This window comes from Neovison vison, chromosome 7, assembly GCF_020171115.1.
Source record: "Neovison vison isolate M4711 chromosome 7, ASM_NN_V1, whole genome shotgun sequence".
NCBI classification, from domain to species: Eukaryota; Metazoa; Chordata; class Mammalia; order Carnivora; family Mustelidae; genus Neogale; species Neogale vison.
Window position 1 is genome coordinate 99,866,969 of NC_058097.1, and position 22,771 is coordinate 99,889,739.

Consider the following 22,771-nt stretch of genomic DNA (forward strand, 5'->3'; position numbering starts at 1 on the left):
TATTTATACTTAGTTCTCAGCCCTGAGCTCCCGGTCTCAGGGCTGAGGATGCCTTCTACCCTGCCTGCAGAAGGAGGGTGCCTTTGGTGTGGGAGATTTCGTTCCTGCTTTCAGGGGGTGAAGGAGGGTCAGAGGGTTTTCCTCACCCTTGGTCTTTTGTAAGTAATAATCAGTGTGTCAAAGTGACAGATTTGGGGGGTGCCATAGTCTGCTACTGTCCCCATCTTACGACTCAAGATTTTCCACCTAGAACTTTACCATCTCTCTGGGATATCTCTCTGCATAATTGCCTGTCTTGAATTTTGCATCTTCCCAAGAGCTTTGTATTCTTTTCTACTCTGGTTATTACTGTGATGTTGGAAGCTTGCATTCGGAATTAACTCCTATGGTAGAATCATTTCTGAAAATCCATTCCCATGCTGGCTCTGCTCTTAGACACCGTTAATGAAGGAGTCAACTAGAAAGGTCACCACAGCAGCACCCGCGGCCCCCCACGGATCACCTGAGTCGAATTTGATATATCGCCTTTAATAACTGCCCTGTCCTTGTCCACTAATTCTCACTTCATGTTGGAGGCCTTATGGTCAATAGAATTAACATTAATTTTTCTCATTTTATGGCCCTGAGAGGCTCTTCTCCACCATACTGGCCGCCTAGGCATGGAAAAAAAAAATTTTTTTTTTTTTTTTTTGCTACTACCAGGCATGCACTTCTGTGTAATGACTATGGGAGTTAATGACCGTGGTTTCCGTAATAATGGAGAACTGATCCTTCCCTTCTGGATCTCCCTGGGCTGGCTGTTCCCTTTTCTGGCTTGAATCTGCACCTGCTGGGCTGCTCGTTCATAGCTCTAAGGCCGGCGGAGATGGTGAGGACGGCTTCTGCTCACTTGGCCTGGCTCGCGGCCTGATTTCAACCTGGAAACTGCATGGCGGGGGGTGGTGGCGGGGGATTCCGTGGATGCGTGCTGGGTCCATCCGCGAGGGCGACCCCTGAGAGAGCGACCCCTGAAGGTCCAGGGACAGTCTCAGAGTCGGGGACCCTCTGGTGCGACCCTCAGCCCCGTTTTTCCCACCGAAGCAGAGCTAGTTTTATTTAAAACAGTGAAGCTGGACTCTTCAGTAGACCGTCAGGGCTGGTCTGAGGTTCAGTCCTTTCCCGACTCAGCCCCGTCTTTCTGGCTCCAGAATGATCTCTCATTCTCAGTCATGGGCCCTCCCTCGGCTCGGGCGGCGCTGGTGCCCGCGCTGCCCCCGTGAGACGGAGATGAAGAGCCCACTGCTGTCTTCTCGCCGGCAGCCCTCCTGCGTTTGCCTCCGCGTGGGGCCCGGCTTCCAGCCCCGGGCCGTGAGGTCTTGTTCCCGAGGCCCCATGATCCCCCTCACACCAGGACCGTTTCCAGAGCTACCATCTTCTAGTTTCTACACCTTCCTCCTCCCACACGATGGTGCCCATCAACACGCACATATACTCGGTGGCTTCCCCAGTAAGACAGACGCGCTCACGGCCCCTCCACCGATGAAGGTGCTTTCCCCTTCCCTGGCAGCATTCTGTCCTGCGAGAGCTGTGAGTCCTAGTTCTCCCCGTCTTCCCTCCAGCAGAGCCCTTGACCTCCTCAAACTAACCTTACTGTCTCTACCCGACCCGCAACGTTGTTCTGCCATGACCATCGCCATCTTGCCAAATCGAGCCACGAATTCTCAACCCTCTTCCTAACCTCTCTGCAGTGTGGGCCCCATTGTGCTTCAGGAGCATCTGATTCAGTTGGCTTCTAGAACTAAACACGATTTCTTTGTTTGTCTCCCTACAATACCCATCGGTTTTCATCGAAAGGTCCTCTACACACGAGTCCAGGAGGCGGTAGTCGACTCACAAATGTGTACACTGTGATTCGTTTGTATCACGGGAGACTGAAATTAGTCAGTGCTTCTTAACCGCTATCAAAGATAATAGCGGGGGCGCCTGGGTGGCTCAGTGTGTTAAAACCTCTGCTTTCCACTCAGGTCATGATCCCAGGGTCCTGGGAGCGAGCCCCACATCGGGTTCTCTGCTCAGTGGGGAGCCTGCTTCTCCCTCTCTTTCTCCGCCTGCCTCTCTGCCTACTTGTGATCTCTGTCTGTCAAATAAATAAATTAAAAAAAAGAGAGAGATAACAGATTTCCTGTAGCTACGAACTAGCAAGTCATGCTGGCCACCAGTTCACAAACATAATACATTTCATCTGACCAGTCACCCTCACCTAGTCCTCGTGGCGTTTCCATGAAAGGATGCTGAACTGTTCACCTCTTCTCTGAACTTCCTACTGGACTGCTTAGGTGGTTGCCCGATTCTTTAGACCTTCACAAAGCCATCGAAAGTGACCGTGCAAATGGGAATTTGGAACTTCCCCGTGCGCCTTTCTAGTATCAGGGATAATCTGAAAGATGCTTAGAATGTTTTTAGAAAACTAAAGCATCTAACGGTACAGCCTCACTATTCTTTCAGAGTTTTTGCAAAATGGCTTTTGAAAGGCAGTTTCACTTGAATCACTGTGAAGCTTTGGGTGCCTGGAAATGCTTTTGCATTTTTCATAAAGCTTTGTTGCTGAACACATAGAGGAAAAGAGCAGGAACTGTTTTGTTTTCTTTTGAATTAATGAAGAGACTCTGAGGCCAGACCCTTAAGAGTCGTCGTATAACGAGGCTCTGACTGTGGAGACCTTGCCATGTGGGACAGAAACTCCGAAAGCGTCTGGAACAGCGGTGGGACGGCTCTCTGTCCGTGACAGCCCCGGATACAAGAGCTGGCAGTTGGCGGCGTTTGAACAGAGAATGTCTTTGTTTCTGTTCTACTCCGACAGCCCATCTGGTGCTTTAACGTCAGGCCGTTGTTTCTGATGGAATAATGCTGGGAACACTGCTCCGGTATATTTGTATACAATTTTTCTTAGTATCAGTTCCTTCTACATTTTTGAGGAGATAAGCTCGAAGGGAAGTTACGAACCAGCGGACTGAAGGACTGGCTGGCTGGGTAGGAAAAGTTGGCTTGTGTACGTGTTTCTGGTTCCACCGACGTCCTCCACGTCCCTCCCTCAATCCTCTGAAAGCCACTCTGGTCTCGGGCTTTCTTGTCCTTCTGGGGGCGAAGGTGAAATTCTCACTTGGCCATTTGGTACTCTGGAGGTTAGTGGCTGACCTGTTTTCCTTAGAACCTTCCCAGACCTCAGCTTCCACGGCAACGTTATTGTCAAGCCTTATGCCCTCTCCTGGCCTCGCAGCCCCCGACTCTGTACCGCTTTCTGCCGCATGGGGGGGGTCCTCTGTGCTTCTCCCCCTCCTCAGCGGCATACTCAGTCGAGCCGCTGCTTGTCGGCTTCACCTGCCGTCCGTGAGCTCCTCTTCTTCTCAGAAACCCGCTAGTCGCCTGCTTCCCGGCGGGCAGACCTGCCTTCGGCTCTCGTCCCTGTGCCTGCCCTTCCTCAGAGCCCCACAGCAACGCCCAGTAAATGCGAGGGTGACGTCGTTCTCCGTCTTTCTTCCTTTCTGACGTTTCTGCTCCTCTGTCCAGAGAGCCCCTTCAAGTGCCAGACCTGGGATTCACTTTGAGACTTCAATCCAGTCCATGCCGAGTGTAAACGCGGGCGTGATTTTGTTTTGTTGCTGCTTCTTCGGGATGATCCGAGTTCATCGGTATTTGACCTGTTTATTTTGAGGGCCCCGTGCTCCCATTTTCAGTCATCAGTTTCCACTCTTCGTTTTCATGGTGTATGGTCTCAGTATATGCCCGCTTCTAAGAAGTCTTGACAATTAAAGCAGCTTTGTCAATTTCAGAGATATTGTGGATTTTCTTGAAAAAAATATGTACAGGGCCCTTCGACTAAATTCTAGTACTTATTTCAGGATGTGGCTTTGTCACGAGTTTTAAAGCGATCACCTCTCCAGTGCGCACATGTGGGAGGAATGCCTGTCAATGAGGTTTTGCCTCCCGTGCTACTAGGCAAGGACCTTCTTCATCCAGCAAGTGTTAGGACGTGTGCTGGCAACACGGGTCATGGATCCTTCCGTCCTTTGAAGCCTGCAGCTCGTTTGGAGGTTCCCACAGCATGTTTGTGTGCCTTAAACGAAAGACCCCTTCCAGCATTTGTAGGGCAATGGACTGCTCCAGTCTCCCCGGGACTGGTGGAATTTCTAGGAGGTTAGACAGTTGGTTTTCAAACCGGAGTGATTTGGCCCCAGCAAATACTAGCTAAATTGTCCTTAGAGTAGAGCAGTTGGCAACTTTACCAGATAAAAAGCACTTGAGGATTGATTTCTTGGATCACTTACGTTGAAATCTGTACATGTAAATACCAACCATGCTATTAACCCAACACGTATTTATTCTAATGATACAAAGATAATCTGTCTCTCTATATAATTTAGTTATACCTTCCATACTTTTACATTAAAAAAATTAAATAAAAAGTCACACTTTCTCTACATCAGCTTGTTAATAAATGTGGAACTTTTCTGTGTATTCGTTCTTTGAATCTAGATTTGTTAAGCGGGTACCGTTGGCCTCATACAAAATGCCAAGGACAAGAGACATAGTTATGAACAAGGTTATTGTCACTTTAGGAAGTTCCGACGCTTACTAGATTTTTCTTGGTAATTTGGGCCCCATACCAGGTTTTCAAAATCCCCAAACATTTAGATAAGGTGCCATCTGGTTGGTTTCTCATCGGCCGTGAGAACCCCAGTTCTGATTCCCTGGAGTTCGAGTGTGTGACAAATGTTCCCTTAAATGGACTCATCTCGGTAGTTAATTTCTCCTGCCTGTGTTGCTGGTTGTTCAGGCGTTGTGTGAGCCCTAAGCCTTTCCATTAGCTTGGGAGAAAAGTATTTGTTGCAATTGTCAAACCTTGCTCCAAGAGGAAGCCCATCACAGGAAGGAGGTTCAGCACAGTGTCACTGTGGATCAAGGCAGGAACAAACCACAGACTTCACCTTGAAACTTGCCCTGAGACTTTGCCATAGGCTAGCTGGCTCGGTTGGCTGGGTCACCTCAAAGCAACCCTGAATGACCCATCTTTGAAGAAGGACAGATTCTCTCATTTGCCTGGCTATCGCTTAAAAGCACCAGATGGACACCCGAAAATTGTTGCTGCAAGCGCAGCACCTGAATAATGCCTGTTATACAGTAGGTGCTCAATAAGATCTCACCCAAAAGATCCTGCCATAATGCAGTTAGCACCCCAGGAGACAGGAGATCATCCGCTGAACTCATATTCTGTATTTCATGATTCAGCACTGAATGCAATATTATTTTGCAACCCTTTACTTGGCATTTTTTTTTCTAGTTCCTCTAATTTCTAACTTTTAAAAGCAAAGACTGTGACTCATTTTTCCTTGTCGCTCAGCGTGACACAGGACAGTGACTGGACTCTTGAAAAGGTATATTGAATTTTTAGTCGTGTCGATGAATGCAAAACTTTGATACTTCCTGACAGATAGACTAATTAAATCCTAGACACGACATGGGTTTGAAGGGAGACTATGTGAATTAATGTAATTTTAAATTAATTCTCCTCTTCATGTCAACTTCCTTGTATTGAGGTGCTAGTAGAGGAAGATTTTAGAATAGTGATTGATGTTGTAGGGTGAGGATTTGATGGTGTTAAGTAATTATTTTACCTGGGATACGCTTGTGTTGGTAATCAGTGTCTATTCTATTGGGACACAGTATCAATATGTCCATTAACAGTAGGAAAATAGACACTTGTCTCCCACCTGGAGGACAGCCCATGTTGTCTCGCCCAGACTTTAACACAGGAGCAAATTATCGTGTGATTTTTCTGAGGATGTCCTTAAAATAAGCCTTACTGATTAGAAATAGAAAAGCTGGATTCACCATAAAAATCTTTCCTTGGGGCGGGGTTGGTGGGAGAAGAAAGAAACCATTAGAAAACATTCAGGGCAGTCATAAGAGGCAAAGTCACACAGGTACGCTCATCTCCACAGCCTGTTAATTGGATCCTTGAAGAAACCCACAGCAGGACCACAGACCCCATTTATCTGATCCCAGACTCCTAGAAATTCTGAGATTCAAACCGGACATGCAAACAAGCCAGGGTTCAAAACGTGTTGGACTCAGGCCGGAATGTGAAACCATGTTCATTTTGGGTCACTGGCCAAGGACGGGTGAGTCTTAGGGTCCTAAGAGCTAACTCTTAATCTCAGCTCCGTCCCCACCCCCCTTATGAGACTGCAGTTAAACCAAGAGAGAATTCGTTTGAAGAGCTGCACGGATTTTTCAGGGTTTTTTAAATCCCCTCTTCCTTCTCTACTGTTACTTTACCATTGTTCATCTCTGGTTCTGGAGGCTCTTGTTAACCTCAAAGAACCTCTGTGGGTGGTAGCCTTGATTACCGTCTTCCGCAGCCGCCTCCCCCCCGGTGTGAATCCCAGATCACTCCCCGCCATTCACTCACATTTTCCTTTATGGAATGTTGGATGTCAGCAATGGCCTCTGAAATAAAGGCAGTGTTCTCTTCAAAAAGGCAGTGTTCAGGAGTGCCTGAGTGTCTCAGTTGGTTAAGGGTCTGCCTTCGGCTCAGGTCATTGATCTCAGGGTCCTGGGATGGCGTTCCGCTCAGCGGAGAGTCTCCTTTGCCCTCTGCCCCTGCCCCACCCCCACCCCATGTGCTCTCTCTCTTGATTCTCTCTATTTTTTTTTTTAAAGGTAACATTTAGTGCCTGCAGTGAAGGTGAATTCATATATGGAGACATCTATTTCTTTCTCTTTGCAGGGGAAATGGGTTTTCCCCTAGGAACAGGAGAGAATTTATGATCTGCTATTATTGTAAGAAGTTGAGTCTATATGTACTACAAATCTCGAACATCGGTCTCCTGGTTTAACGGTGGCAGAATGGGCTACTGCAGTCTTGAAATGCATGCTTATCTGCAGTCTGATTTCCTTTTAGGTAAGATGGGCATTTAAATGGACATTAGGAGAAACCAAGAGATTAACGGGTGTTTTTTAAAGGGCTTGCTGTCTTTAACAGGGTTAGGTTGGTTTCATCGTGTGGTGCGCTTTATCCTGATTTCTCACAGAAGACGGAAAACGAAGATTTGTTCATCACTGTCCAGGTAGTGAACTCCAGGAGTAGATAGTCCCCAACAGCAGATGTTGCAAGCTGGAGACTAGCAACCTGAACTTTAGGAGGAGAGCACGTGTGTCTTGTGGTCCAGCATCAGCGACGGTCCCTCTGCTTCCTTCACAGGAGTTCAACAAATAATTGTCACATGTGCCCCGTGGGCTTCTTCTCTGGGGTCGGCTTCGCTGGTGGTGTTTGGTCAATTCCCACAGGTGTTTGCTGCTTCACTTAGACAGCAGCGGGTGTGCACCGGCGTCCGTCCCCGCGGAGGAGGCCCCTGAACACCGTGGTCTCACTCCTTTCATGAAAACTTCTGTACACGGTCTCATCGCATGTGGATGCGAGAATCCACCTTAGTGATGTTTTCTAACATTTTTTGCTGGTAGCTAAGACTCAAATGTGACAGATAAAGAAGGTTGAGTCGTGGAGAGAACGTAGTTGTTCAGAGTAATAGACTGGGGAAGGATACATTTCATATTTTTTCAAGAATCTTTTTGCTTCAGAGATACAGAATGGTTTATGCATGTGTGCGCACGTGTGTGCATACATGTGTTCACGTGTGCACATGTGTGCACCCACATGCATGTATGTGCATGCGTGTTCGTATGCACACATGTGTGCATGTGCACTGCTCCTGGCGTATGCATATATGTGCACGTGTGCATGCATGCTCATGAGTTCGTGTGTGCACGTTCTCCTGTGCATGTGCACATATGCCCATGTGCACATGGTTGTGCATGTGTCCACATGTCTGCATGTGTGTTTGTGTGCACACATATGTGCGTGTGCACGTGCTCCTGTGCATGCATGTATGCCCACATATGCATTGCGCTCGTGTGTACACATGTACTTGTGTGTGCATGTGTGCGTGCTCCTGTGCATGTGCACATATGCCCATGTGTGTCCATGGGCATATGTCCATGTTCATGTGCACATGTGTGTGCACACGTGTCTGTGCGTATTAATACGTGCCCATGTGAGCATGTGTGTGCATGTTGTGTATGTGCCCACATGTGCATTTCTACTTATCTGCATGTGTATGCATTCTGTGTTCATGTGCGTGTGTGCATCTGTGCCCGTTTGTACGTGGGGGGGTGTGTGTGAGAGAGAGACGTGAACCTGGGTCACAATCTAAAATCTATATTGTCATCAACAAATCTATATCTGTCATCAACAAAGCTTTGGGTATTTCAGTGTTCCATCATTCTGAGGCCTGAATTTCTCACCTGTTAAATGAGATTAATAACAACTCTTTTGAGGGTTTATTCTGAGGATCGTTGGCAGTAATACATGCAAGGTACCTTGCATCGCACCTAATTTACATGATAGACATACAAAAGATGCTACCTTTTACTAAAACTAATCCATTTAAAATTTAATTGATTAGAATTTATTCAAGTGTACACAGGATTGAGTCAAGATTTAAATCCATAAAACTAATTTTTAAAATATTTTCTGATTCGAAAGACAATGATGTTAAAAATTAATCAGGAAGGACATTGCTTAATTAATTCACTGTTTATTGATTTTTTTTCTTTGAGATCATTGCTTTTCAGTTCAATAAAGTATTTTTAATTTATCAACCCATTTACTCGAGTAATATTTCCAGAAGCTGGAATATGTCCAAAGGAACATGACAGAAATTCTTATGTGACTCCAAACTTATGCTATGAGAGATAGTTAAATAATCTGGTGACAGCTTACAAAGGGAATACTCAAATGACATTGATTTCATATACTAAAAGGATTATTTCATGCCAGAGAAATTATATTAATTAAATAAGCCTTGGAAGCAAAGAGTGAAGACATATTTATTGGAACTTATGGAAAAAATAGAGTTCAGCTCAAAACCAGAACCAGAGAATTACTCTTGAGACTGGTCCTGAGACACCAGAGCTACCTCTGAGAAGGGAGGTCCTCTGAGAAGGGAGGATGGGTATGTTTGGATTTGATGGGGTGCAAATCATCTTTTAGCTTAAAGACCTGATGATTGTTTAGATCGGCTTTTATGGGTTAGATATCCTGATGGGCTCTATATCAAACTTTTTTTTTAAAGATTTTATTTGACAGACAGAGCACAACAGGGGGGTGCAGCAGGTAGAGGCAGAGGGAAAGGGAGAGGCAGGCTCCCCACTGAAGAGGGAGTCCAACGCGGGGCTCGATCCCCAGACCCCAGGATCATGACCTGAGCTGAAGGTAGCTGCTTAATCGACTGAGCCACCCAGGCACCCCGTATCAAACTTTCATGTTGAGCAGTCCCATAGGGCATATGCGTGTGGGATGTGCATTTTCCATAAATGGGTCTAGAAACACAGCCTGGTGGAAACTGCCGGGGAACATGCATGCTCTCATCTGTGAAGGAATCCTTGTGTTTATCGGGTCTGTTTTCATATAGTGACAGGCATTAAATGCTCACCCCTGGCTTTACTCTGGATTTCTTCCTCCGTTTGGTTAGTTACATTTGCTGAGTACTTAGAAGTGAAAGTAGAAAAGAAGCCTGTTCATCGCTCGTTTTTAGCAGTTCCGTGGGCATAATAAGCCTTGGTATGAATGCAGACAAGTTTGGGGCTCATGAGCATGGGAGCATCTGTACTGAGGAAGAACACAAGAGGTAAACTAATGTCAGCTGGAGGGGGAGAGGGGACACTCGAGAAATACGATGGTTCATCTCACCAAGAAGCAGACCCAGAAAGGCATGATAGGGAAAGGTGATGGTCGGGAAAGGTGATAGTAGGGAAGGACTTTTTTTTTCCCTGTAGCCTTTGGGAGTGCTTTGAGTGGCTTTTGATTTTGTTGGGAAAAGATAATAATCTAAAGGATGCCCTCGATCATAATGTAGTCTTTGTACCTGACAATGTAATTTACAAAAATTACAAAGTAATTTACAGAAAAGAAATCAGGAGTTGTGTAAAAAGGGACCTGACTTGCCCAAGTGCTCCAGAGCTAGAATCAGAGCGTGTGTTTCTTGACTTGGCACCGTTCTGATCCAGTCTCGATGGGTTCCTGCCCTGAAATGTCCTCCGCATCTGCGGACCTCAGGCCACTGGACCTGCGTGTCAGGGGTTTTAGCTACGGATGTAACGGGTCCAGGATCTTCCAGGAGTGACGTGGGGTGGGTTGTTTGAATGGATCACGCAGCTGAGTGAGGGCTCATGCATCTTCTCATTGAGAGGTTTTCAAATATTATTTTAACAGGAAAACCCTCTGTTCACATTATATATCTGTAGCAGCTTAATGTGTAAGCAGAGCTTTGTTTTTTGTTTTGTTTTGTTTTTAAACAAAGATGATTTAGTTGAAATGAGTATTAGGGATCTGGACCGCTGCTGCTCCTACTTCCCACTGGCCCACCGTGACAACCATGAGGCTTCCAAGATGTATCATAATTAAAAAAGAAAAAAAAAAGTCTATTTGCTGGCCTTCGTTTTATGACCAGGCTTTCTTTGAATGCAGGGGAAAGAGGACATTATTTCAGACTTCCTGGAGAAAAATCCGTTTTCTTAAATATGGCAAAAAGAGCCTGCAGGGGCAGATTTCAAGGGAGTGTGGCTCTAGGGGAGTCCAGTGGAAGGGAAGACATGAAATATGAGGAAATCGACCTCTGGACTGTCCAAAACAGGCATTGTGAGGACTAATCAGCTCATGTGTAATTGACTCACTGTGTCTAAGCTCTTTCTCAAAGAAAATGAAATTTTGGAAAATAGGCATATTTCTCTAAATATAAATGATTGTTAATGCTCATTTGAAGTCGTTTTGTGCAGCTGTCTGGTAGGGTCTGCAGTGATGGCTCTTTCTAGGGAATCTGCAGATTAGTATCTGGTTTGGACACCCCCGCCCCACCCTGTAACCTGGTGGGACAGAGACCTGTGTCCTTCCATGGGTTCTCCGGAAATCACGCGGAGCCTCCAGAGCCTTCCCAGGGTTGAGGCCCGGTGACCTCTGGATAAGGGAAATGAGGAGAGGCCAAGATCACGCAATCATGAGTCGCATAGGGGCGGATCCCACCAGGTAGTCACCGAGCCAGGTTAGGTTGTTACTGATGTGTTTAATGATTACACTGCCAGGGAGCCCGTGTTTTAGAATCTCCTAGGACCTGGGGCTCCCTCAAGACGGTGACATATTCATAACCCATTTCAACGCTTTTTCCGTCCTAAGTCCTTGACTGAATGCTTAATAGTACCCGCAGCTTCCCTGTCCGGAGACTCTTCTTGCCCAGCCGCGCACGCCAGCTTGGCGCACGGCGGCAGCTCTCCCTCGGGAAGGAAGGGCGTCTGCGTGCCGGTCGTGCCGATCACCAGCACGTTTTTCTTCAGGTCGAGGGAACACTGGTGTCTCCGGAGCATGTCTAGGCCTAGCAGCATGTCCATGGGCTGGTCCTCCAGGATGGAGAACGAGCACTGGAGGAAGTCGCCTTCGATCTGGATCTGGGCGAGGTGCACCCGGCCGATGATCCTCTGCGTGCCCACGCCCTTGGCGACGCCGGCCCAGCGGCGGTCCACCAGCCGGATGATGTTGCACCTCTCGGCGCACGCCTGGCTCATGATGGTCATCTGGGCCCCGGAGTCCACGAAGGCCTTCAGAGGGTGTCCGTTCACCTTGCAGTTGATGTAGAGCATGGTCACTTGCCCGAAGCTCTCCGGCGCCTCCTCCATCGCGATGCTCATGTTCTCCTCGATGTTGCGCTGCCGGATTTCTTCCTCGATTTTGGCCTGAGCCTCCGGGTCGAACGGGTCGGCCGTGAAGAGGCGCAGCCGCTCCTGCTCCCGCAGGGCCCGCTCCCTCTGCTGCTCTAGGAGGACGCGGGAGAAGGCGTCCAGGTTCCCGCTGAGCAGGGCTTCGGCCAGGGCCGGGTTGCGCTCCTTGAGCAGCGACAGGTCGTGCGGGTTGGACAGCAGCAAGCTGCGGATCAGGGCGGGGCTGTCCAGACCCTGCGCGCGCGTCATCTTCTCCCCGGAGCCCAGGCCGTGGGATGGCTGTGGGGCGCGGGGCGGCTGCGGGGCGTGGGACGGCTGCGGGGCGCGGGGCGGCGGCGGGGGCGGCGCGGGCGGCGGGCGGCAGCTGGACGTGCCCGGCACCGCTACGCCGGCGGGGTCGGGCCGCGCCAGGCTGGACGTGCGTCCAGGCGGCCGCGGGCCCGCGCCCTCCTTCTGCAGCAGCACCACCACGTCGCCGTCCCGGAGGCCGTAGGAGCCCAGGGAGCGCCGCTCGTCGGCCAGGAGCCGCTCCAGGAAGAAGATCTGCGTCTCGGCGGCGGGGATGCCAGACTCAAGCTCGCAGAGCAGGCGGAAGTTGTAGAGCTCGAAGTCAGGGCTGACCTGGAGGGAGAAGGTCGCCTCGGACAGGTCCCTCCGCAAGCAGTACACGGTGACCAGCATGGCATGGGCCCGGGCGGGCCCGGCGGGCACCGGGCATCGGGGTGTCCTCCGGCTGGCTGGGGCGGTCCCGCCGGTGGTGCGGCTGCTCCCCTCTCGCGCGGCCTGGGCTCGGGGCCACCCACTTCTGCACGAGGCCCAGCCGCTCCCCAGCCTCCCTGCCGGCTGCTCGGCCGCTCGGAACGCGGAGGAGGCCGCGTGCGTTCCACACTCATTTGTGTGCAGCCGCGTGGAACTCGGAGCCGGGTTCCCTCGGAGGCGCCCGACGCCGGCCCCGCTGCCAACCCTGCTGCGTCCGGGACCACAAAGAGATGATTCAGCTCTTCCTGGACAGCTGGGCCCGTTCCAGCGTGCTCACTGGAGAGCGGAGTTCCCTGGGCTCTTCCGTGGGCCCCGGACAGGGAGGGAGTGCGGGTTTCCCGGGGCCGGCAGCATGCGGGGCGCTGGGCAAGAAAGAGGGGTCAGCCCTGGCCCCTGAGGGCGGGGACCTCACCCTCCGGGGGAACTGGTGGCCAGCGGTGACTCAGAATACCCAGGCCGAGAGAGTGGCACTCCAGGCAAAAATGACAGGAGCCCGAATTCACGACCAGGCCTGCTGTTTTCCAGAGAAAAGGGTTTGTGTCGGTGATTTTAAAGGGCAGGGTATGAAGCTGAAAAGAAAATGATCAGCAGGGGTTTATAGAGTTCTACCTGAATCCGAGGGCTGTAAGCAGTATCCATAAGGAAAAATCCTCCCCCAAAAATATAAAATGGGAGGGAAGGAAAAGAGAAAAACAAGAAGGGGAATGGGAAGGATTCAAAGCAGGTGTTTGTGATGGTTTTTTTGTTGTTGTTGTTTCTTGTGTGTGTTCATTTAATGTAAGGAAGTGGTTTCTCACAACCCATGAAGGACACTTGGTGGTAGACGCTTCCTTGTTGTCTCAGAGAGGACACTGCTGCTAGGAGCTGGAAATGCGAGGACCAAAGCCAGTGACCATGAGTGTGGTCCTTGAGTAGGACAGACGGGCCCCGGTCAGCCACTGGATGTGGGGAGCATAAAGGAACACATGGTGTGGGTAACGCAGAGGCTCTCCGAAACGCAAGCCCCCTTCCCAGCAGGCCGTGGCCTTCAGCGGGCGTGTGAGATGAATGTGTGAGGAGACCGGTCTGACCTGGTTCTGGAGTAAGACGGGTCACGGAGGCCTCTCCGGGGGCTGTCTGTGGCTCTGGCTCGGACGCAGGGCTCACTGCCCCCCACCCCCAAGTGGAGGCTCACAGGGCACAGTGGAGAGGTCCTTCCGGCCGGGTGGCGGCGGGTAGAAACCCTTGAGCACCACTTGTCTTTCTCTGTATTTCTCTAAGTGTTCATGAGGAGCTCCTCTTCCCTGGCTTGGCCTTCCCACGGGTGTCAGTCAGCATCCTCGGCTCTGCCCCACCCCCTCTTTATGTCGAGTTTTGTCAGAAGACGGGCACTGTGAGAGGTTGCATCAGCTGCGAGGTCTGTCTTAGCTTCTCATTCTCGTGTTGTGTCAGAGGAAGGATAGCATCTCACTCCGTGGTCTCATCATCACTGTATTGCCATACTCCTATTCATTCACACTGGAAACGTTGGCTCAACGCCCAGTGTGTGTCGAGCGTGTGCTGTGTTCCCGGGATGCACGTACAAATTGTGGTAAGTGCAGGGCGTGCTCATAGAGAAGCCACAGTCTGAAAAAGAACACATGCAGTGTGCACATCTGCACACACACACAGACACACACACAAATACATGTACCCGCACACACGCACACACGTACACACACATACATCACATACACAAATGAATATGCCCACATATACACACACATGCCTAAGAGAGACATGTGCACACACACACGTACACGCACACACATGCACAGAGCACATATATGCACATATTCGTACACACACGTACACATGTGCACGTGTACATGCAGATGGACACACATACACACACACATTGGGGTGGTTAAAAAAATACCAGAAAAGTCAGTACGCCACAGGAGGAATGGATAATATCTGGAAAACTGATGCAGCCTGTGGAGAGGGGGTCAGGCAGGGAAGGCTTCCTGAAAGTGCTGGGCTTGGAGAGAGGGTGAGAAGTCAGCCAGGGCGGGTAGACATGGCAGGCCGAGAAGCGCCATCCCCAGCTTCACACCCATAACCAGTAAGGCAGCAGCACTGCAGGAGAAGGAGGATTTTTTAACATTTAAGATGGGGGGGGATCTAGCATAATTTTCTTGGAGAAAATTATGAATTATTTAGAGCAGGTTTTTGCTCTTTGCGGAGATGGATGGTGCTTTGACTCAAAATATTAAGTTAATAAATTTCCTCTGTAATTCTTGGCGTCCCGAGAAGATCCTCAGAGACAAGCCGTGGTGCCGCTGAGCTCGAGAGCGGCTGCGCTCAGACCTGCCGCGTCCAGACGACTCTGCCGGAAGCCAGCAAGGCTGCCAGTCCCCTGCCCTTTCCCTTCCTGCCAGCCAGCTTTGCACAGTTCAGTTTTAAAATCTTTGTAAGTTAAAGAGATAATGCAGGGGTTTTGTTTTCTTAAACAGTGGATGCAATTATTTTTGTAAAGTAAGATTTTCCTCTTTTCGGGGAGGCAAAGCAAGAATCTGAGGTTCACATCAAAAGAAGCTAATATCTTTTTTTTCCATATTACCATGGCTTTCATACTGAACGTAATTAAGCTTTTTGCAGTCTGTTTTATTATCTTGCTGTAATTCTGTTGTTGGCATTTTGCATTTATGTGCCTTTTACTCTTTTCACCATTTTCTGAGAACACACAGTGAAAAGCAAGAAGCCTCACGGTCTGGCCAGTAAGTGCCCTCCTCCCTAGAAGGATCACACAGGCCATCAGGATTAGTGGGGGGCTGAGTGTTCTCTAGTCCACCCACCCCTCAGACCTTACATCTCTGTAGCGTTCTGGAATCCGAATCACTAACCACAGCCTTCTGGGGCTCTATATATTGTAGGATTCTTTCATTCTCCTCAGCACTGTGGGTGATTCAGATACCAGATGTGTAGTTATCTTACCTCAAAATTGTAATTAAAAACTTGCTCTGATTATGTAATAAACTTGGGAGCGTGTATAAATAGTCCTAAAAGTGAAATGTCCACACACCATAAATTCCCGCTGCACAGGCTCTTGGGAAACAGGCTGTCTGACTTACTTAGACATGCAGACCCATGCAGCTGGAGGTGGTTATAACTTCTGAGGGGTCGCAGTGAAGTATGTTCTCTTGCTTTTTCTTCCTTGGTAAGTGTAACATGGGAACATAATCAATCCTTTCTTTGGTTAAGTGAGACCCCTGCAAGGTCTCGTGGCTATCGCTCAGAAAATCAATTCTCATTTTTCAGCCTAAATACCCAGAAAATAGAAAAGATGACACTGATTTCATACTGGCCAAGTAAACAGCCCTGAAGTTACTTTTTGGAATAAATAATGCCCTTTATAATGTGCCTCTTTATAAAACCTTAATGCCACAAAAAATCCAGATAATTGATGGTTTCACTTAGCACAGTCAGCCGACAGCTTAAAGTTCCATGTCTTGCTTTGCAAAACAAATAAATGTCTTTTCTGTGAAAAAAGGAGTAGTGGCGGGGGGGTGGGAGGTTGGGGTACCAGGTGGTGGGTATTATAGAGGGCACGGCTTGCATGGAGCACTGGGTGTGGTGAAAAAATAATGAATACTGTTTTTCTGAAAATAAATAAATTGGAAAAAAATGTTATATAAAAAAAAAGGAGTAGCGGCATAAATGTCTGTATGTAGCATCTATAATTATCAGATTACATTAAGTGAATGTATTAACTTGCTGTGTTTGAACCTTTCAAGGAAGATTCCTTCCTTGAAATGTGTGGCTGCTATTACTTTAAAAATAAAGCGTAATCGAGACATTCAGACAGAGTAATCTTCACCTGAAATTCTCAAAGCAACTTAGGAAAGATGCAGTATTTTCAAAGCTGATCTAGAGGTTAAACTATGAATTCTTCCCCTGTTCTCCCCTTTGCTTTATAATAATACAGTAATTGTGTCTCCTCTGTTGCAAAGGAGCAACATTTCTTTCCTTGGATAATTATTTAATAGACCCATTGACGATACTCTGATGAAAGTTCAAGCTTTTAATCGTATGTTTGAGGGTTTCCCATTGGAGAGGTTTAATGGTGCCCATCTTTGAGTCTTAAACACCATAATAGAACCTGTTAAATAAATGTATAAACAGTCACGTAATTGAAGAAACTCATGAGACCTGACAATTTAGTCTGTGGCAACCCACGGGCAACCCAGCTAGTGAGTTTTTCCCTATTATAAGGAGACAGAATATGGACAGAAGACACACACACACACATACACACACAAATATACATGTTTGGGGGAGAGAAGGTCAGCAAATGCACACTCAGTCTGGGCGTGTTTTCAATCACTTTAAATGTGCAATTAAAAGATGATGTCATTTTCCAGCAGGGAGCACTTTTAGGAAACATTGAATTTATGGCTCTATTTTACAGATTACTGTTTTAACATTTTATCATGAAAAGCGATGCATTCTAAATTATATATTGTGTGTTGAAAATAATATCTCTTGATAGCTTTTGGCTTTATAGAATTTTGGCTTTGGATTTACTTTCCAAGTCTAGATATACATGTGTGTGTGTGTACTTATTTTTAGGAAAGTTTGCTGCTACGATTTTGTGCCTTATGGCCTCTTCCAGTGTCTTAACCATATAAGAATTACTCGGGTGTAGGACTCACACCTTATTACTGGAGATTTATAGATTACTTATAATTTGTGAAAGAAATACTTAGATGAGATAACCTTAATGTAGTAAATTAAAGACATGCTATAAACAATTTATGGAGACATCTGGGTGGCTCAGTTGGTCAAGCATCTGACACTTGGTTTCGGTTCAAGTCATGATCTCGGGGACCTGGGATCAAGCCTCACATCTGGCTCCGTGCTCAGTGGGGAGTCTGCTTCTCCATCTCTCTCTGCCTCTCCCCTCCACTTGCTCTTTCTCTCTCTCTCTCTCTCTCAAATAAGTAAATATAATCTTTCCAAAAATATGATTTCCTGGGTTTATTGTTGTTTCTTCACTTCCAATGTGCCTTAACTAAAGAATGTTTTCATTTTTTAAAATTTTTGCTCTTTGGAGAATAACCATGTAACAAAATAGTAGAAGTAATGATAATGGGGACTTAAGATGTTTTGAATTCAGCTGTGATTGAGGAAAGCCGTTCAAACCATTTTTTAATATTTACTCTTTTGTTGGAAACTTATAATTAACACATTTCAAAGACATTGTCACTTGTAGTTTAGAAATATCAGTGTGACCTGTCCATAAGTTCAAATACACTTTAATAACTTCAACATAAACTTTGTCAGAATATTAACACTAATATCATCATTAATTCCTCATTACCTTTAGGTAATTGTGTGTTATCCTGAAAATGAGAAAATTATCTGGTTCCTTCTTGTGAGGTGTTAATATTCAATCAGCAAGTAATCCTTTACTTCCAAGAACAATGTATATTTGAGTAAAGCATCAAACTAGAAGACAATGGAAAGAGTTTTGCAAGTTAGCAGCTTTCTATTATATTTTTATTTTAAAAATTACAGTTTTATCTCATTAAAACTACAGTGTGAGGTGTTTCCTACCTTAGGTTTTGGGGGTTTTTCTGATGTAAGATATGTTATTCAAACTTGAGCCCTACAAAGTTCTTAATAAAGGGCGTTGATCATGATGTACGAGCAGAAGAGTTTTCATGACTGGGAAAGTAGCCACAGCCTTATAGAGGACAGGAGTCCCCGCCAAAGTGTCACATCCTAGATCTTCATGAGTCCTTTCTTACTGCTGCTAAGGTCTGAAGCCACTGTTTGTGTTTGTTTTTTATTTCGTTCTAATTTACTTGTGATTTTTCTGCTCTTCCTGTTCTTCATGCACAGTCGTTCTTGGTGGGAAATTGGGGGAGGACAGTGCTGTTCTTTGGAAGTGCCTTAAATTGGCCCCAATAATTGTCCAGAAGAATATGTCTTTGGAAAATCATAGACTCGTTTGCCATTTACAGACTTAGTTAAGCTTTGCCTCATGTGGAGAAGAGCTGAGAAACATGTTAATAATTTCTCATAGTGAAGATTGAATGACAGCACCCTATAAGCAAGTCACTGGACAAGTAGATTCCAGGACAGAAGAAGGATGACTCGGACCCGCTTTTCTCTTCCAAAGAACAAAATACCTATGAGGAGAGCTCAGACTCACATACTTTGAATTATTGTACATAAGAGAAGTTAGTAAGAGTCATGATAGGTGTGTAAGTAAAATGCTGTGTTTGCTTAGAAGAGATAAAGGTTCCTTGTTGGGGTCATTCAGGGCATGGTCAGGACCCTGCGGAAGGCTCACTGCTCGTGGCACTGTTGTGTTGGGCCCAGAAGCAGGATTTGGTCATGGTGCAGTCTTGCCTGCCTGGGTTTGAGGAGCAGCTCTTTCCTTTACCATGCACTTGACTCCTTTCTTCTCACACACACATATGTCTTACTTACACTGTCCTTGTAAATGCTGGAGCCGAACGGGTGCTGTAGGATGGTAGGACAGGGGCAGTCTCCCTGACCCCGGCAATCACACGGGCACCCACACAGGCACACACAGAAGAGACGCCCATGTTTCCTTCCTTCCTTCTGGTCAGAGCCTCACTGGTGAAGGGACAGTCTTAACTCCATGAGGAGCCCTGTGTGGTACCCGGACGGAACTCTGCACGGTCTTTTCCTCAGTTCGCCTTCTCCTGCTTTATGAGTGGAAGATTCCTTCAAGACGTTGGCATCATGTCGCCTGTCTTGGGTTCCTCTCTGGTCTGTGTGGAGACTTCATCAGAAAATGGGTGGAGGCTACCTCAGAAATATCCACAAGTCCTCGTGGTTGCTTTTAGTGTAACTGCATTATTAGTGGCTGTCGTGCTTTAAAAGTGTTGACGGGACAACACACATATCTAGGAGATGATGCAAGACTTCATGAAATTAACCGCGAACGCCTTCACCCCGACCCATGAGACCTCCAGCTACAGAGCACAGAATATTAGCGTGCGGTCCCCTCAGATGTGAAGGATCCGAGACCTCTAGCCCCCGGCCGTCCCACCTCCGAAGCTAGTAACGAGGCAAGTCACTGTGTTTAAGCTGACACCTGGGGTCCGCCGGTCTCTGCAGCATGGAGCTCCGCTAGTTTCCTGGCGGGACAAAGATAGAGTGAGAAGGGCTCCAGCCAATACAGAAGCCCCTCGCGCCATGGTAACATGGTCTCCTGGATATTTCATGAATTATATGCACGAGAGGTGATGTTTTTACGATGGTCCCAGGAAAGACAGAATTTCCAGATTGTTGTGTATGTAGCTTTCTGTCTTCTAAACAGGCAGCCGACTTAATTGATCGCCGTGGTAATTAGCACGGCTAAAGCCATCTGTCAGTAGGATTTCATTGTATTCCAGCCATGAAAATGAAAAACAAAGCCTGATAAACAAATCTTCGTTTAAAAAACAAAACAAAACAAAACAAAACAAAAAAAACGCCAGAGACGAGAAATCCACTCACCTTCTCTCTCTCTCAGAAAAATTAAATTCAGCAGCCCCGGTATAAGGATTCTTTCTTAGACCATCTTAATGGCATCCCGCACAGAGCGTTTTCCTGCCTGTTATTAGAAAGGTCTGGAGGTGTGAGTGACTCTGTGGGCTGCCTCTGTCCTGAGACGTGAGTCTCCCATGCCCGCCCTGCACCATTATCATTCCCATTCAACTGACGAATATTCTGTTTCCTTCAGCTCATAAAATGTGCTTAATGGCTGATAGGCTCTTGTTTCCGCATGCGTTGGTGAAGTATCTCCGTGCCCCTTACGCACAGAACGGAAGTCGTCTCTTCCTGGAGACCTCCAGAGGATGAGAACTAATCAGAGACCCAATTTCTGATGTTGAAGAGAAAGAAGATAGGATCATTGATTTATTTTTTTCTTTACAAACTGTAAATGAAATGAAACATCGAGGTCTCAGGCAACCCTAACAAAACTCTTTTTGAGTCTTTCATTTTTCTGCATTTCCTTATTTTTCTTCAAGAAAACTTAAGACACTATGAATTTTGCCCAAAGCCTTGGTTTTGTCGTATGTTCTTACTGCAGTGGTTTTCATCTCGAAGGGCAAGTCGTGCTGGACCCTTCGTGCCTGTGGCCGAGACCCAGAACCAGATGTTCTGAAGATAACTTGTAAATTACCGTTTACGCAACAGGAAATAAACTGGCGTTCCATTAAAATAATGATGTGGAGTCCTGCTGTGGCCATCGTCTCTGATGCTCAAGGTGGGCTCTTCAGACTGTTTCATTACAGAAAAGTTGAGAGCAAACAGGATCATCCGTTCTTGAATTTGCAGCAGAACAGCTTAAAAACAAAGAGCCACAGCCACAAAGAAAACCAGTGGCCACTTCCTGCTTGAGGTGAAATGTGTGTGGTTGGATGTGAGGCCCCCCTGTCCCACGAATGGCCTCAGGTCTTCCCAACTTCTCCTTCACAGTCCTAGGTGAGACCATTCTTTTATGGTCTGGAATTGCTCACCTACAATAACGAGGACCATCCTAGATACAAGACAACTCAATTAGAGGGAAAAAATTCATGCTACGCTTTTCATAGGCTCTAAGTGAATCACTTCTTAAAAAGAAAGCTGTGTGTTCTGTTCTTTGAAAACTGTGGACTCCTGCTGCCTTTGACCAACAGGGAGGTCAGCCAAACAAGGGCATCTTCAGAAACTAGAATCAAAAATTGAATCAAGATGTGTTATTCTGTCCTTACATGAAACAACAGTGTTCTGTAACTGCCGTTCTGGAAAACTGTCTCTTCCCCTCCCCCCTCACCATCTCTCTCTCTCTGTCCCCTTGTCTCTCTGTCTCACTCCTGCTCTCTCACTTTCTCACACATGCACACATACGAACTGGTTAAGATATACAGACCAGTGAGATAGAAAGCCTCTTGTTGCTTTGAAGTCATAAAAATAGGGTTTAAGTTCCCTGAGTTTGCCACTTATTATCTAAATGCCCTTGGACAAAGCACTGGTTTCTCTGAGCTTCATCATCCTCTTATGTAAAATGGGGACGAGGACAATAATCTCTTTTCCATGGGATTTCCATGTAGACTTAATGGATAATCTAAATTTAACTAGTAAATAGAAAAACACCCTTCCAAAGTCCGTTCTTGTTTCCTCATATGAGTAGACACAGTAATTAGCAACCTGGAGAAGTAGGAAGAGAGGATGGGATTTACAAATCCTGAAGGAAATCTGCAGATTGATTTTTAACCACCTCTAAACCTGGATTGGGTGTTCTTGTGTCTTTAGAGCTGTCCCTGCCCCCTTCCACCTTGCACTCTGGGCTGCCCAAAACAGGAGCAAGACCTGTCACCAAAACTGTCTCAAAACCGAGAAGTAGGCTTCAAGGGTAGACTAAGCAGATCCTTTCATAAGACATTATATCAACAGTTTATTCAAGGTCATTTTTTTAAAAAAAGATTTTATTTATTTATTTGACAGAGATCGCAAGTAGGCAGAGAGGCAGGCAGAGAGAGGGGGCGAAGCAGGCTCCCCACTGAGCAGAGAGCCCGATGCCGGTCTCTATCCCAGGACCCCGGGATCATGACCTGAGCTGAAGACAGAGGCTTAACTCACTGAGCCACCCAGGTGCCCCTCAAGGTCATTTTTAACCATCACAACCTACAAGGTGTTCTTGTAGGTTCCAGAAAGAAAACAGCGAGGCCTGTGCTCATAAGGTGCTTCTAGGGTGGTTAAGCAGACAGAACACAGTGTAAAGACAGTCCATTCACCATAAGTAACCGTGGAAAAGTGTTGGAGAGTGAATCAGGTTAGTAATGCTTGTATTGTATGCAGCCAGACTGTCGAGGTGGATACCAAGAATGTAAGAATCGTCCTTCCCATAAACTATGATTTAGAATCCCTGGGACCCTTATGTATTAGATGGGACAGTGAGAGGGCCTCATTCCATAGGGCACTTTCCTTAAAGGCCTTTTGAAAGAAAAAACAAAAAGCAAATCACAGAGCTGAGGAAAGCAGACCCTCAGAGTGGATACCCAGAGGCATTCGGACGGTGAGTATAACTGTGAGGCACCGAGGTTGCAAGCCTGGAGGACTTCCCAGCACCGTCGAGAGCAGCCATCTAAGAGTTCCCTGCAAGAACTGGTCTGTTGACAGAGGTCATTGGTCCTGGGGCTACTGGACAACAGATCTGACCTCTTTCCTGGCAGGGTCTTCA

General features: G+C 47.0%; 2 protein-coding genes across 3 annotated transcripts in view; one reads left to right on the plus strand and one right to left on the minus strand.

Moving 5' to 3' along the window:
- Window positions 1-22,771, plus strand: part of PDGFD (platelet derived growth factor D) — a 217,839-nt gene that overhangs the window by 104,176 nt on the left and 90,892 nt on the right. The gene's annotated exons all lie outside the window — the stretch shown is intronic.
- Window positions 11,245-12,486, minus strand: DDI1 (DNA damage inducible 1 homolog 1). Its single transcript, XM_044261249.1, has one exon. The coding sequence runs from the start codon at window positions 12,484-12,486 to the stop codon at window positions 11,245-11,247; it is 1,242 nt and encodes a 413-aa protein (XP_044117184.1).